The 17,439-nt window shown below is 37.4% G+C and overlaps 1 protein-coding gene across 3 annotated transcripts in view; it reads right to left on the reverse strand.

The window, feature by feature from the left end:
* Positions 1–17,439, reverse strand: part of KDM1A (lysine demethylase 1A) — a 64,005-nt gene that overhangs the window by 19,777 nt on the left and 26,789 nt on the right. For all 3 annotated transcript variants that reach the window (XR_012327205.1, XM_019938546.3, XM_019938547.3), the window contains 6 exons: positions 10,377–10,510; positions 7,250–7,328; positions 6,535–6,627; positions 5,543–5,649; positions 3,906–3,987; positions 2,758–2,852 (listed from right to left, as the gene is read on the reverse strand). Coding sequence is in view for 2 of the 3 variants with exons in the window: in XM_019938546.3 (XP_019794105.1) it covers positions 2,758–2,852; positions 3,906–3,987; positions 5,543–5,649; positions 6,535–6,627; positions 7,250–7,328; positions 10,377–10,510 (590 nt within the window). In the remaining variant the exon portion in view is untranslated. The remainder of the gene's footprint in view (positions 1–2,757; positions 2,853–3,905; positions 3,988–5,542; positions 5,650–6,534; positions 6,628–7,249; positions 7,329–10,376; positions 10,511–17,439) is intronic.

Genomic DNA, 17,439 nt, shown 5'->3' on the forward strand with positions numbered 1-17,439 from the left:
GAACCAGATTAGAAAGCCCTGTTCTAGTAAACCAAAGCCATAAAATAAGCTTCCTTTGTCAAAAACAAACATACAAGCTCAACATACTAGCTGCCAGTCCAGGACCAGAGAGAAGAGAGAGGCAAACTCTTTCAGGGATTCTTGTGACTGTTATTAAAACAATAACAAGGTAACAAAACAAAAACCACTTACTACATGATTTTTTTTCTATAGCAGCAAAATGGCTGAGTATGGTGATATGTCCTTAAGACAAAATTACAAATGATATTAATAACTCTGAGTTAACTGCTGGCCTTGTATAGGATGGAATAATTAATTTCTATGTACTAACAACAGAACCATCAAATCAATCACCCTCTCTTCCACTGAGGCTATCCACAGAGAATGGAGGAACACATCTCATTTCGTTCAGCAGTTCACTGAAGAAAAATCAATGGCTGAGTGAATATCATCACTCTAGGTGGGCCTCCTTAGAATACCTATTAAAAGAAAGCTCTCTGAGAAGGAGACTCAGCTGATGCAGTCACACTGGCAGTCAGAACTGCACACTCACCCCTGCTCCCACCTTCCCTGAACTATCAGCTAGGCAGAACAGAACAAGTGCGGGCATTAAAGCTGCAACACCAGACAACGGACCTTGGCTCTACAACTTATTGACTATAATGACCTCAGGGAAACATGCACGTGCTTTAGATTCTTCCCCTGCAAAATGGGAGAATGAAGCAACTGACTGAGCGATTCCTTAGATTTCTAAAGGCACGACACATATCTGTGATTATAAGCATAAATTAACCAGGCTATAAGCTCTCAGTACTTGTCATATAAGCCAAAAGCCAGTCTACTGGTCACCGGTTGTCCATTCCTACTCTGAGCTAGACCACTGGGAACAGCATGATTAAGAAATATTAATGTCTTCTTATGTTTGATTGACTAACTTAAGGCAAGCAGAACTCAAAGATGCAAAGAATTTTTTCCCAAATTTGAGAATGCTTAAAGAATCCTCCTTACCATTTGGCTGCTTCACCAAATACAAACAAACAAACCTAGAAAAATACTATAAAGATCAGAGTTGAATGACAACAAAATGCTGAAAACCACACACCAGCTTAACAACTGTGTACCAAAATGCTACTCAAAGGGCTGGTCCTGGTGAGATACGGAGCTTATGCCAGAACATAAACTAAACGCACCACCACTTCTTTCGTTGACAAAGTCTTGCTACCAAAAAAAAAAAAGTCATCCTCTGAACAAACATCATGGTTAAATGGTGTGGTTTATTTACATTCTGGCACAAGATATATCTCATCCCATACTAGTAACCAACAGTTCATGGATTGGCAGCTGGCTATAGGCCACACTTCAGCAAATATTGGTATGTTATTTAGAAACAAGTGTTTTAAAAAATGTTTTACAGCTTATCTAATACCAAGAAAGCAGACAATTTCTTTGGATATCTCTACTAGGAAAAAACCCCTCACTTTTTACTGTTAGAAAGACTAAATGAACAGGCTCTACATTCAGGAAAGTCTAAAGAAAAAGATAGTGTCTCAAAGATCAGTGATAATCTTTGGTTTGGATTCCATTACTTCTTGAGAACTAATGTAGTATCTACTTCAGAGACCCTGCTTCCTCAATTCAATTCTCTAAATTACTGTCTATCTACCTAAAACACCTATCTGGTCATGTCACTTCCCCTGCTCTCAACAAGACTGGAAAAATGGGAGTCCATTATAGTACTCTTTCTACTTTTGTATATGTTTGAAAATTTCTATAATAAAAAGGTGGGAAAAGATAATTATTTGTGTACAAGTACCACCAGACTATGGGGTCTTACATGGCAGGGACACTGTCTTATCTCTTTATTTTTTACAGGTCTTTGCAGGGTAAATAGAAGTTTATAGAATTGTTGAATTAACCTCTACTTCATCCTTTTCCTTTCTACTTTGTTTATTTTGCCAGAAGGCTGCCCGCCCTTTCCCCTCACCCCCAAAAAAGCCCTGGGAGTAAATATGGATCCAGAATGGTGGGGATGGGAACCAAAACATTTCCCAGAAGTCTGTACTTCTCTGATATAAACTGCATATCCTAAAGGTAGACAGGAAAAGGTGAGGATGTCCCATGGGACCTATCACACAAAATTCTAGAGTTGGAATCTAACCACTTTTAATAACAGTAGGCTAAACTGCCATATACATAGCAAGCTTTCCCTTCCTTCAAATATAAAGATGATAGTGTGTTTATAGCCTGAGAATTGTAGACTCCCTCACTCCTAACAGGGGAGTTGGCAAAAATTCTGCTGAATACAAACTTTTGAGTTTCACAGACCCCTAAAAATTAGGACTGACTTACATAACTTATAATACAGCTGTTAAAACACTCTCACTCTCCCATACTGAATATCACTTCCATGCTACTATCATACCAACCATAGGAAGCTCCTATGCCTCTGATCAACAAACACTTTAACCTACCTAAGCATCAGGTTAGTACCACCATTTCGCTATTAGCCCATCAAAAACTAAAAAACTTAACAGCCTAGCTAGCCTAATCTTCATTAAGTATTTAAAGATAAATGCCTAAACAGGCATGTATAACCCCTTCCTATACAGCTCAGAGTTAAGAAACAATCACAATAATGTCACATCATTTCTACTCTCAGTTCATATTTATATGTGTGTATATTCACTCACATATTTCCCCAAAATTGTTTTCCACTGAACCAAAGAAATTGTGAAAAGTAGTTTGTTGTCAACTTACAGCTTGTCCATTAGCTTCATAAAGTGGGCATTTTTGCTTGATCTTGGCCAGTTCCATATTTACTTGCTTGCTAACCACAGCCATGGGATTCCCTCCTAGAAAAAACTCCAACAATTAAATTCAACATACCTATGAAAAGAGAACAAAAAACCTCAATGCAAAAATATTTTTACTCAAAATTTAAAATATCAAAGCTTAGGGTACATGAATTACATATCAACAAAATGCCCAAAGTAAAATAAATATTTAAGTTAAGCATAAAGAAGAAAGCAAAACATTACCTATTACCAAAAATTGGTTAACATTACAGACCCTTCTAGATTTTATGTGCATAAAATTACAGACATATACATACAAAAGGATCATAACACATGCACTGTTCTGTGATCTTTTTCCAACTTTGCAACAAATGTGGACATAATTTCATGTTAATATGCAGCTACATAATTTTTAGTGGCTGCATAGTTCTCATTGTATAATAATTTAATCTTCTAATCTGTGGTTTCTAACATCTGCTACGTCACTGTCCAGTTGTCTATTTTCTTAGGATAATTTCCTAGAACTGGATCCGCTAGGTTAAAATCTATGTACATTTTAAATTATGCTCATATTGATGTATCTTTTCAGGAAGGCTATTTGTCAATTTACCTCTCACTAATACTGAGAACAGTATCCTAACCAATATATTTTAAAATTGTATCTATGGCTTTAAAATATAAGATTAAACAGGGACTTCCCTGGTGGCGCAGTGGTTAAGAATCTGCCGGCCAATGCAGGCAACAAGGGTTTGACCCCTGGTCCGGGAAGATCCCACATGCCAAGAAGAAACTAAGCCCATGTGCCACACTATTGAGCCTGCGCTCTAGAGCCCGAGTGCCTCAACTACCGAAGCTGGTGCACCTAGAGCCCGTGCTCCACAGCAAGAGATGCCACTGCAATGAGAAGCACGCGCACCGCAGCAAAGAGTAGACCCTGCTCGCAGCAACTAGAGAAAGCCCGCGCGCAGCAACAAAGACCCAACGCAGCCAAAAAAACATACATACATACATACATATATATATATATATATATATATATATATATGTAAGATTAAACAATTTTATGAGTCTCAGACCTTGTATTACAGTACAAAACTAAGAACTACTTACCAAGACCTGTTACTACCATGGCTCCAAGATCAGCTACGTAGTTTCCTTTGCGAAATGTAGCAACTCGTCCACCCACACGATCCTGTTTTTCAGAAATTAAATGGCTAAAGTCATAAATTCTAGTTTAACCATAATAACCTGGCAAGGTACCATCTCAGGGCTCTTTGATAACTTAAAAAGAAAGGTGTAGTTAGAGTTTACATGGAGTACAATGTGAGCACGAAGAGCAAATGAACTTTAACTATTTGAGAGAGTGGTAGGTAATGAATGACATATAAAAGGAACAGAATTAAGTGATGTGAGGTAGGAAACAATTTGACACCCAAAAGACATACTTAGTTACTGGTACTATTAGCCACCTACCCTAATGTCTCTAACACCAGTTGTACAGGCTGAGCAAGGGCCACTCACATAGAAAATATTTGTTCACAAATTTCAACACTAAAGGCCATTTTCCTACCTTCATGTTCTGACTCTTGCCCCACAGTGTCAAAGTCAGCTGTGAATGATTTGATATCTATCTGACAAGTGCCTCTCCAGTGCAGCCCCATGCCCAAGGGCAGAGTGTCTACTGAGCATGAACTGTTGACAATACCTCTCATTTCTACACAGGCCCATTTGATGACTGTAGATTTTCAAGTATGGGGAAATCTTACTGAGCTGCAGTGATACTTCAGTCATGGATTACATGAGAGTACTCTGTAAACTCCAAACAAACAAATGAAAAAAAGCAAAACAAAAACCTGCACACATGGGTAGGAATCATAATGATCCCATTATTCCTTGCTATATTCTTTGTACACAGGAGACAGAGGGCACACAAATGTTTTCTGAATTAATGAATAAAATATTAAAGTAAGACTGTATCAGGAATTATTTAATTTTGATCTCTCCATACTCTATTTGTAAAGAACATTTTAAAAAATTAGGAATTTGTAAAAAGCAATTTCAAAACATTTTGAAAGCTTTTATAAAATTTTAGATTGTTTAGGTTATGTGAGAAGTGTTTTGTTGTTGTTTGGTTTTTGTTTCTTTAAATGGTAGGAGTCAAGGGAGGTCTTTAAGCCACTGAAAAATAATTAAATCTCAAAAATTACTCATGAAAATGATTTGAATAATAACATCCTAATGGGATGTTCTTTTTTTCCATTCTGTGCCATCATCCCCATCCTCTTTCAGTTTCCATTTCTCTCTCTAGGACTAATGATAAGGAGCCAATATCTTGGCTTCACCAGGCTGTAAAAGACGGCTGCTGTCTGAGAAGCAACTCCTTTCCGTTTACAATCAAACAGAATACAATTCACTCTGTCCCACCACTAAATATAACTGCATCCTGTAAAGGGTATGCCCGAGAAAGCCCCCAAATTGAAAGTTAGCTGCAAGAAACAATGACCTGAAAATATACATCAAAGGGCTATATGGATTATTTATAAACTCTAAATACTCACTGAGCACTTTGCAAAGTTTTACTGTCAAAAATGCTTTATCCAATGTAGTTAACACTGTCAAAATACTTTGAGTATTATTTAAATCAGTTTGGTTTAGTTCAATTTGTAAGATTCCTTAATTTGCAACAGATAATTTCTTTACCATATTTCCATTAAGCTGGGCTTCTAAACCCAAAATAAAATTCTTACCCTGGCTTCCAGAAGTGTGACATCCATTCCAAAACTTTGTAACTGACGAGCTGCTGCCAAGCCCGAGACCCCAGAGCCTATAATGATTACCTTTCCTGTCTTTTTAGCTAAAATTAAAAAATGAACAAAAATTAAAATACTTTGTTGTAGGTTTAAGAGTTTTTATTTGTTATTTTTTTTATCAAGAAAATTTCTAGGTTCTTAACATGTTATGACGTCTCACAAAGTAACAATTCAGAGTTATTTTCAAATTATGAAAACTATATGAATACAAATTAGCAAATATCTGAAACTTATAAACTTTAATTCAATGTTGAAAATTCATAAATGAAATCCTTTATCTTAAGATTTACTTTTTCATTACCTCTGCCATGTGCTTCAGCGTCTGTGACCCTCGGTTAATTTATTATGAATAATCTCCCACATTTACCTCACAATTATACTTAGGACAATTTGAGCAGTCAACCAATCGATTCTTAAAGCTATTTTCTTTAAGCTCTACTTCTGCAGTCTTTAGTTTCCTTTTATGAAAAATTATTAAAGCATAAATATAAAATAAATAAATAGATAGATAGATGTATTAATTCTCAAAATATCGCTATCTTCTGATTCCTGGCAGACATTATCCAGACACCATTAAAGGGGTAAAAAGCATTTAAAAAATAAAAATGCAACCTTTAGCATTGCATTAAAGAACTGGTTAATGAGAGAAAACAAACTTCCTACTTTATAACTGATTTTTTTCATTTTTAATAAATTTTACTTTGTTTTTTCTTAAATTGGAAATTCAGTATCTTTTATCAAGTATTTATCAAACCAGAAATTATAGGAAATTCACATTTACAAAGAGATTTTACTTTAAATTTGACTTATAAGAAGATAAACTTGGGAATATTTTGGTTCTAAATATGGATTTAGAAATCAAAATAAAATGCTAAAAAGCCTGCTGGAACCTAATTTAAAACCATAAAATTCATTGGCCAGGTCCTTACTTGGGAGGGGCTTTATCCTCTTATAGATGCCGAAGTTGATAAGACCATGACGCTCTAAATAACTGTGAACTCGGTGGACAAGCACGGTATCACCTACAGAAAAATGAATTTAAAAACATGTTTATCTTTTTAGCACTTTAAATGGAAAACTCTTAACTCTTCTTCTATTTCTCCATCATGAAGTCATTCTATTCATCTTTTCTATAAGCTTCAAGTCATGTGATTCCTTTAGAAAAGTGATTCTTAGAACTATTAATCTGTGTGGTAGTCCAAAATGCATATCACATAATTTCGAATTTTTAAAAATGACATCCCATTACAGATGAAATGAAGGACAAAACGAACCCTTTTAAAAGTAGTATTATGCTCATTTCCTTTGGCAAAAACGTTACAAGACTGCTGGTGGCAACTGGGAAATGAGAAAGCCAGATAGACAGGCTGAATGCCAGCAAAGTACTATGTGGATTAAAGCTGGAACATAGGTCTGGAGAAATTATTAGCAATCTCTGAACTCGCTCACCCGTCAACACAATTAAAAAATCAGAAAAACAATTACAAACACACAAAATAGTTTTGCTGCAAGGCTCATTTTTGCATAGCACAAGAAGATGAAAATTCATTATCAAATTCATTATCAAGGAACCATGAGCTTCTGGAAGGAAGTATCCATTTTCAAATCCAGTTCAAAACCAGTCCTACTGAAAACACTACTTACTGTTGTAAGGCGCTTCTAATTGTTGGAGAGTAGCCTCAAAGGTCAGCTGAATCTTTGGATTATCTAACCACAACTGCAACTGTATTTAAATGATAGAAATTGTATTATAATCAAATAGACATATACCATTTGATCACTTTAAAATATCTTTTTAACTTTAAGGCCTCAAATATAGGTTTTCCTTTCAGTGAAACAGTAAGGGTTATATTCCTGACAAAGAAACTAATGAAACACAAAACTATGTCAAATGAGTGAATTATTAAAGAAGCTAGGAGATAATTTAGCCTGCCTAGTAAGTTGCCAAGATCATACAGCTGGGGAGCAACAAGAATTTAAACCTGAGTTAGATAACTCCAGAGATCCTGAGTAGATACAAAATCAAATGATCAATCAGATATGTGGGGAGGTGTGTGTGCAAAGGATAACTCCTCAGTTTTGGGCTTGCACAACTAAATGAGTTGGTATGCCACTCACTGAATGAGGGACACTGAAATAAGAGATAATGAGTTAAGTTTCAAGACAACAAGAGGAGGTGAAAGACTGGCATCTAGATACATAGCTGGGGTTCAGAGGAGAGTTAAGGTTTAGAGCCACTTGCTTATGGGTGATAACTGAAGCCAAGTGTGTAGAACAGGGCTCCTAGTGGGAAAGAACAGGGGAGAGGGGAGAGGACCTTAAGGAACTCTAACCAGTTCACATAGTGGCCTGTTGTTAGGGATAAGGCTATAAAGCATTCAGAGAAGACAACCAGGGAGGAAGGAGAAAAACTAGAATAATGTGTTAAGCTAAGGGAGCTGTGTATTTAAGGAGGAGTCAATTATTTTGAATACTGCTGAAAAAGCAGTAAGATGAGGAATAAAAAATATTATGGTACAATCAATTTATTTACAATCAATTTATTCTTTTCAAACTGAATATATATCTGCAAAATGTAAGACCAGCTGAATACCATCATATTTACATCTTAGCTAAAAGTTAATAAAGACTGCTCCATAAACAAGTTTCAAAGAAAGAACTAAAGTGTAAATAAATTCAGGGCTTCCCTAGTGGCGCAGTGGTTGAGAGTCCTCCTGCCGATGCAGGGGACATGGGTTTGTGCTCCGGTCCGGGAAGATCCCACATGCTGCAGAGCGGCTAGGCCCGTGAGCCATGGCCACTGAGCCTGCGCGTCTGGAACCTGCGCTCCGCAACTGAGAGGCCACAACAGTGAGAGGCCCGCGTACAGCAAAAGAAAAAAAAAAAAAGTGCAAATAAATTCAATTACAGAGATATGACCAAATCCATATGGACCCTCTGCTTTTCTCTGTGGCCACTGTCAAAGGAAAATGGAATTCCTCAAGCACACAGTGGGCCCAAGTCCATCACCCCTCAACACAAGCCTTCTTCCTCCTTCCATCTTATAATATAAAGGTCAGGTCATAGGTTCTAGTTGAATAATCCTAAAGTTGTGGTTTTAAAATCTGGAAGCAAAAGATGCAGTTTAACACGAGAGAACTGACACAATTCTTACAGGAAAGAATGACTTAAGTTCCGTTCTTTAGCCAGAGACCACAACTCTAACCTGGGCTAGTCCTTCCCCAAATCTGGATTTCTGGTCACAGGTAATGAATCAAAGAAAACAGAGATCCCTATAAATCCACCACTCAAATTCAAGTAAAAACTCCCCTCAGGATGAAACAAAAAAATGACAATTTTGTCTGAAATCCACTTAGAACAAATGTTGACATGTTACACAAAGAAGCTGATTCAATTATAAGACAAATCAGCCTCAGAAATGCACATTAAGAATTTTCCATTCACTTTAAAAAAATCACCCTATTTTCCTTCACAAAAAAGAACCTTTATTCTGTACTACAAAAACCTACCAATCACTCTAGATGAATGGCATTTAACAATCCAAATTTAGCAGTAGTTTTGCAATGTAATGGTCAAAATAAAGACGTTAGTGGTGGCTAAAAAGACATCTCTGAGCTATATCCAAAATAACTGAAATTACAACATGAATTTCTTCTACTTTGTATCACTCCAGAGTACAATGAATATGTTCTGAATAGTATATAAAGAATTTCTGATGAATAAAGGACATTAAAGAAAAATTCACAGAAGAAATACAAATGACTAATAAATGTGAAAGAGCAATCAGTCTGGGGCTTCCCTGGTGGCGCAGTGGTTGAGTCTGCCTGCCGATGCAGGCAACACGGGTTCATGCCCCGGTGCAGGAGGATCCCACATGCCGCAGAGCGGCTGGGCCCGTGAGCCACGGCCGCTGAGCCTGCGCGTCTGGAGCCTGTGCTCCGCAATGGGAGAGGCCACAGCAGTAAAAGGCCCGCGTACCGCAAAAAAAAAAAAAAAAAAAAAAAAAGCAATCAGTCTAAGTAATCAAAGAAATGGAAAATAAATGAAATGATTTTGGTCTACTACAGCAGCACAGATTATCATCGTTTTAATCACAAAAACAGGGCAGGGTAACGAGGGTGTCAACTGGGTCAGCCTCTCTGGGAAGCAATCTGACAACATGTATCAAATCTTTAAAAGCCTTCATACTTTTTGACCAGGTAGTTTTCCTTCTAGAACGCTATCCTAAGGAAATAACCAGAGATAAGAGTCAAGAATGTATAAAGCTGTTCAGAGCTTCATTATAATAAGCAAAAATGGACATTTAAATGCCCAACAGTTAAAGTATGACCCAACTGTCAGACAAAAAAATATTTTGCCGACATTAAAAATCAATCATTTAGCCAGAGGAGGAAGATCAACCAGATGAGAAGAACAGAATAAGGGTTTCTCTTACCCTGGGAAGGAAAGACAAAGTGATTATTTTTAATGTATTATTAAAAAAAAAAAGTGTGTAAAGATTCTTATTGTGTGTTTATGAGGTTATGAGGAAAGAAAAGGATCCCAAGAATGCATGGAAGTAGGATCTCAATTTTGTAAAAACAAAAATTAAATGTACCTTTAAAAAAAATACCTGGAGGAAAAAACGCCTAATTTTTAACAGTGGTTATCTCGGAATAGTATTACAGATAACTTAAAAATTCTTTCCTCTCTATTTTTCCCCCCATATTCTATATAAAAGTAATATGTACCTTTTACAATTCAGGTGGAAAAAAGCTGATTGGAAACTTACTGTGCGGTTTCTAATGAACAGAAAAACCTTCTGGGTTTGCTGTGGTCCACTGATGATATCTGGAAAACAGGCTGCTTCTTGAGAAGTCATCCGGTCATGAGGAAGTCTACTCTGGAAAGCTGCACCCTCCACACCTAACAAAGAAAAGCAAAGGACTTCTGGGAAAAGTGAAAGTGAACACAAAACTAGGGATAATGATTATGCCTCAAACTCCTTTCTTGCCTGAAGAACCTCTGTAAAGCTTTGCCTTATTTGCAGACTGAGCTCACTTCCTTTTTTAAAAAAACTTTCAATTTGCTCAAAAGCTGAAACATCCTTAGGATTTAGTCATTCTTTTCAGCTTAACATTCCAAAAATCAGTTTACTAATGAGTGAAACAATATACCATATAAAGCACAAGGCATTTAGAATATTTTCTTCATCCACAAAAAAACTTTAAAATATTGGAGGACACTCTAATTAAAATTAGCATTACTGATAATATACAATAAAATTTAAAACTAAAGAACCAGAATAAAGGAAAATACACTAACGAAAGCAAAAGAGGTTATGGAGTGAAAAACACAATCACATGCCTTCTTTTAGGACTACAGCAGGGAACATGAAGAGGACTCTAAGGTTTAATAACCAACACATGATCTCATAAATGGCACCATCCATCAGTTCTCATAATTCAGTGCTGGCAAGCAGTGAAAGAAACTAAGCAGACTACAATGAAGAGATAAAAGAAAGCAAGGAATTCGCCTTTTCTGGCAGAAACATTAGAAATGCTTTACTACATATTGCAAGTAAAATATTTTACTGCATATACTATATAGTAATATATATACATAGTATATATATAACTTACATAACAAGTATAATTCTTAAAATTGGGTATTAAATTGGTATTTTTATAAGCTGATGGTTAAGTACATCTTTTTAAGGTGTCCTCAGAAACATTCACATATATTTTACTTTTATTTCTAAGATGATCTCTCCCTGGTGGTCTAGTGGTTCGGATTCGGCGCTCTCTATCTAAGATGATCTTACAAATACATACTTCCATCAGCTTCTGAACATATCAAGAAACAATTTAAAGAGTTTCAAAATTCAATACCACTGAAGTAATTATATAAGTAACAAGACAGGCACCAGATATCCATATTTAATCATTTTAAAGCACATAAAACAAGAAGTTGGAAGCACTGATAATGGAAGCAACTTTAAAGGAAAGGCATTAGTAAGATTAGGAGAATAAAAAGAACAAGGCAGAGACCTTCAATATGGTGGAGGAGTGAGACGTGGAGATCACCTTCCTCCCCACAAATACATCAGAAATACATCTACACGTGGAACAACTCCTATAGAACACCTACTGAACGCTGGCAGAAGACCTCAGACATCCCAAAAGGCAAGAAACTCCCCACGTACCTGGCCATGTGGCTGACAGGGTCTTGGTGCTCCAGCCGGATGTCAGGCCTGTGCCTCTGAGGTGGGAGAGCCGAGTTCAGGACATTGGTCCACCAGAGACCTCCCAGCTCCACATAATATCAAACGGCGAGAGCTCTCCCAGAGATCTCCATCTCAACACTAAGACCCAGCTCCACTGAACAACCAGCAATCTACAGTACTGGACACCTTATGCCAAACAACTAGCAAGACAGGAACACAACCTCACCCATTAGCAGAGAGGCTACCAAAAATCATAATAAGGTCACAAACACCCCAAAACACACCACCGGATGTGGTCCTGCCCACCAGAAAGACAAGATCCAGCCTCATCCACCAGAAGACAGGCACTACTCCCATCCACCAGGAAGCCTACACAACCCACTGAACCAACCTTAGCCACTAGGGGCAGACACCAAAAACAACAGGAACTATGAACCTGCAGCCTGCAAAAAGGAGACCCCAAACACAGTAAGTTAAGCAAAATGAGAAGACAGAGAAACACACAGCAGATGAAGGAGCAAGGTAAAAACGTACCAGACCAAACAAATGAAGAGGAAACAGGCAGTCTACCTGAAAAAGAATTCAGATAAAGATGATCCAAAATCTTGAAAATACAATGGACAAATACAAGGATCGTTTCACAAAGAGCTAGAAGAACTAAAGAGCAAACAAACAATGATGAACAACACAATAAATGCAATAAAAACTTCTCTACAAGGAATCAATAGCAGAATAACTGAGGTAGAAGAACAGATAAGTGACCTGGAAGATAAAACAGTGGAAATAACTACTGCAGAGCAGAATAAAGAAAAAAGAATGAGAAGAATTGAGGACAGCCTTAGAGACCTCTGGGACAACATTAAACGCACCAACATTCGAATTATAGGGGTCCCAGAAGAAGAAGAGAAAAAGAAAGGGAGAAAATATCTGAAGAGATTATAGTTGAAAACTTCCCTAATACGGAAAAGGAAATAGTCAATCAAGTCCAGGAAGCACAGAGAGTGCCATAAAGGATAAATCCAAGGAGAAACACGCCAAGACACATATTAATCAAACTGTCAAAAATTAAATACAAAGAAAAAATATTAAAAGCAGCAAGGGAGGGCTTCCCTGGTGGCACAGTGGTTGAGAGTCCGCCTGCCAATGCAGGGGACACGGGTTCGTGCCCCGGTCCGGGAAGATCCCACATGCCGTGGAGCGGCTAGGCCTGTGAGCCATGGCTGCTAAGCCTGCGTGTCCGGAGCCTGTGCTCCGCAACGGGAGAGGCCCACGTACTGCAAAAAAAAAAAAAAAGCAGCAAGGGAAAAACAACAAGTAACATACAAGGGAATCCCCATAAGGTTAACAGCTGATCTTTCAGCAGAAACTCTGCAAGCCAGATGGGAGTGGCAAGACATATTTAAAGTGATGAAAGGGAAAAACCTACAATCAAGATTACTCTACCCAGCAAGGATCTCATTCAGATTTGATGGAGAAATTAAAACCTTTACAGACAAGCAAAAGCTAAGAGAATTCAGCACCACCAAACCAGCTTTACAACAAATGGTAAAGGAACTTCTCTAGGCAGGAAACACAAGAGAAGGAAAAGACCTACAATAACAAACCAAAAACAATTAAGAAAATGGTCACAGGAACACACATATCGATAATTACCTTAAATGTAAATGGAATAAACACTCCCACCAAAAGACACAGACTGGCTGAACGGATACAAAAACAAGACCCGTATATATGCTGTCTACAAGAGACCCACTTCACACCTAGGGACACATACACTGAAAGTGAGGGGATGGAAAAAGATATTCCATGCAAATGGAAATCGCAAGAAAGCTGGAGTAGCAATTCTCACATCAGACAAGATAGACTTTAAAACAAAGACCATTACAAGAGACAAAGAAGAACACACATAATGATAAAGGGATCACTCCAAGAAGAAGATATAACAATTTAAATATTTATGCATGCAACAGAGGATCACCTCAATACATAAGGCAAATGCTAACAGCCATAAAAGAGGAAATCGACAGTAACAGAATCATAGTAGGAAGCTTTACCACCCCATTTTCACCAATGGACAGATCATCCAAAATGAAATAAGGAAACACAAGCTTTAAATGATACATTAAACAAGATGGACTTAATTGATATTTATAGGACATTCCATCCAAAAACAACAGAATACACTTTCTGCTCAAGTGCTCATGGAACATTCTCCAGGAAAGATCATATACTGGGTCACAAATCAAGCCTTAGTAAATTTAAGAAAATTGAAATCATATCAAGTATCTTTTCTGACCACAGTGCTATGAGACTAGATATCAACTACAGGGAAAAAATCTGTAAAAAATACAAACACACGGAGGCTAAACAATACACTACTTAATAACCAAGAGATCACTGAAGAAATCAAAGGTGAAATCAAAAAATACCTAGAAACAAATGACAATAAAAACGTGATGACCCAAAACCTATGGGATGCAGCAAAAGCAGTTCTAAGAGGGAAGTTTATAGCAATACAATCCTACCTCAAGAAACAAGAAACATCTCAAATAAACCACCTAAACTTACACCTAAAGCAATAAGAGAAAGAAGAACAAAAAAACCCCAAAGTTAGCAGAAGGAAAGAAATCATAAAGATCAGATCAGAAATAAATGAAAAAGAAATGAAGGAAACAATAGCAAAGATCAATAAAACTAAAAGCTGGTTCTTTGAGAAGATAAACAAAATCGATAAACCATTAGCCAGACTCAAGAAAAAAAGGCAGAAGACTCAAATCAACAGAATAAGAAATGAAAAAGAAGTAACAACTGACACTGCAGAAATACAAAGGATCATGAGAGATTACTACAATCAACTATATGCCAATAAAATGGACACCCTGGAAGAAATGGACAAATTGTTAGAAAAGCACAACCTTCCGAGACTGAACCAGGAAGAAATAGAAAATATAAACAGACCAATCACAAGCAGTGAAATTGAAACCGTGATTAAAAATCTTCCAACAGGGCTTCCCTGGTGGCGCAGTGGTTGGGAGTCCGCCTGCCGATGCAGGGGACGCGGGTTTGTGCCCTGGTCCGGGAGGATCCCACATGCCGCGGAGAGGCTGGGCCCGTGAGCCATGGCCGCTGGGCCTGCGCGTCCGGACCCTGTGCTCCACAATGGGAGAGGCCACAAGAGTGAGAGGCCTGCGTACCGCAAAAAAAAAAAAAAAAATCTTCCAACAAACAAAAGCCCAGGACCAGATGGCTAAACAGGCGAATTCTATCAAACATTTAGAGAAGAGCTAACATCTATCCTTCTCAAACTCTTCCAAAATACAGCAGAGGGAGGAACACTCCCAAACTCATTCTACAAGGCCACCATCACCCTGATACCAAAACCAGACAAAGATGTCACAAAGAAAGAAAACTACAGGCCAATATCACTGATGAACATAGATGCAAAAATCCTCAACAAAATACTGGCAAACAGAATCCAACAGCACATTAAAAGAATCACACACCATGATCAAGTGGGGTTTATCGCAGGAATGCAGGGATTCCTCAGTATACGCAAATTGATCAATGTGATAAACCATATTAACAAATTGAAGGAGAAAAACCATATGATCATCTCCATAGATGCAGAAAAAGCTTTCAACCAAATTCAACACCCATTTATGATAAAAACCCTCCAGAAAGTAAGCATAGAGGGAACGTACCTCAACATAATAAAGGCCATATATGACAAACCCACAGCCAACATCATTCCCAATGGTGAAAAACTGAAACCATTTCCTCTAAGATCAGGAATAAGACAAGGTTGCCCACTCTCACCACTATTATTCAACATAGTTTCGGAATTTTTAGCCACAGCAATCAAAGAAAAAGAAATAAAAGGAATCCAAATCAGAAAAGAAGTAAAGCTGTCACTGTTTGCAGATGACATGATACCACACATAGAGAATCCTAAAGATGCTACCAGAAAACTACTAGAGCTAATCAATGAATTTGGTAAAGTAGAAGGATACAAAATTAATGCACAGAAATCTCTTGCATTCCTATACACTAATGATGAAAAATCTGAAAGAGAAATTAAGGAAACACTCCCATTTACCACTGCAACTAAAAGAATAAAATACCTAGGAATAAACCTACCTAAGTAGACAAAAGACCCGTATGCAGAAAACTATAAGACACTGAAATTAAAGACAATACAAACAGATGGAGAGATACACCATGTTCTTGGATTGGAAGAATCAACAATGTGAAAATGACTATCTTACCCAAAGCAATCTACAGATTCAAGGCAATCCCTATCAAACTACCAATGGCAGTTTTCACAGAACTAGAACAAAAAATTTCACAATTTGTATGGAAACACAAAAGACCCCGAATAGCCAAAGCAATCTTGAGAAAGAAAAACGGAGCTGGAGGAATCAGGCTCGCTGACTTCAGACTATACTACAAAGCTACAGTAATCAGGACAGTATGGTACTGGCACAAAAACAGAAATATAGATCAATGGAACAGGATAGAAAGCCCAGAGATAAACCCACGCACATATGGTTACCTTATTTTTGATAAAGGAGGCAAGAATATACAATGGAGAAAAGACAGCCTCTTCAATAAGTGGTGCTGGGAAAACTGGACAGCTACATGTAAAAGAATGAAATTAGAACACTGCCTAACACCATACAAAAAAATTAACTCAAAATGGATTAAAGACCTAAATGTAAGGCCAGACACTATAAAACGCTTAGAGGAAAACCTAGGTAGAACACTCTATGACATAAATCACAGCAAGATCCTTTTTGACCCACCTCCTAGAGAAATGGAAATAAAAATAAACAAATGGGACCTAATGAAACTTAAAAGCTCTTGCACAGCAAAGGAAAATATAAACAAGATGAAAAGACAACCCTCAGAACGGGAGAAAATATTTGCAAATGAAGCAACTGACAAAGGATTAATCTCCAAAATTTACAAGCAGCTCATGCAGCTCAATATCAAAAAAACAAACAACCCAATCCAAAAACGGGCAGAATACCTAAATAGACATTTCTCCAAAGAAGATATACAGATTGCCAACAAACACATGAAAGGATGCTCAACATCACTAATCATTAGAGAAATGCAAATCAAAACTACAATGAGGTATCACCTCACACCAGTCAGAATGGCCATCATCAAAAAAATCTACAAACAATAAATGCTGGAGAGGGTGTGGAGAAAAGGGAACCCTCTTGCACTGTTGGTGGGAATGTAAATTGATATACCCACTATGGAGAACCGTATGGAGGTTCCTTAAAAAACTACAAATAGAACTACCATATGACCCAGCAATCCCACTACTAGGCATATACCCTGAGAAAACCATAATTCAAAAAGAGTCATGTACCACAATGTTCACTGCAGCTCTATTTACAACAGCCAGGACATGGAAGCAACCTAGTTGTTCATCGACAGATGAATGGATAAATAAGATGTGGCACATATATACAATGGAATATTAATCAGCCATAAAAGAAACGAAATCGAGTTATTTGTAGTGAGGTGGATGGACATAGAGATTGTTATACAGAGTGAAGTAAGTCAGAAAGAGAAAAATAAATACCGTATGCTAACACATATAATATGGAATCTAAAA

This window comes from Tursiops truncatus, chromosome 1, assembly GCF_011762595.2.
Source record: "Tursiops truncatus isolate mTurTru1 chromosome 1, mTurTru1.mat.Y, whole genome shotgun sequence".
In the NCBI taxonomy this organism is placed as follows: domain Eukaryota; kingdom Metazoa; phylum Chordata; class Mammalia; order Artiodactyla; family Delphinidae; genus Tursiops; species Tursiops truncatus.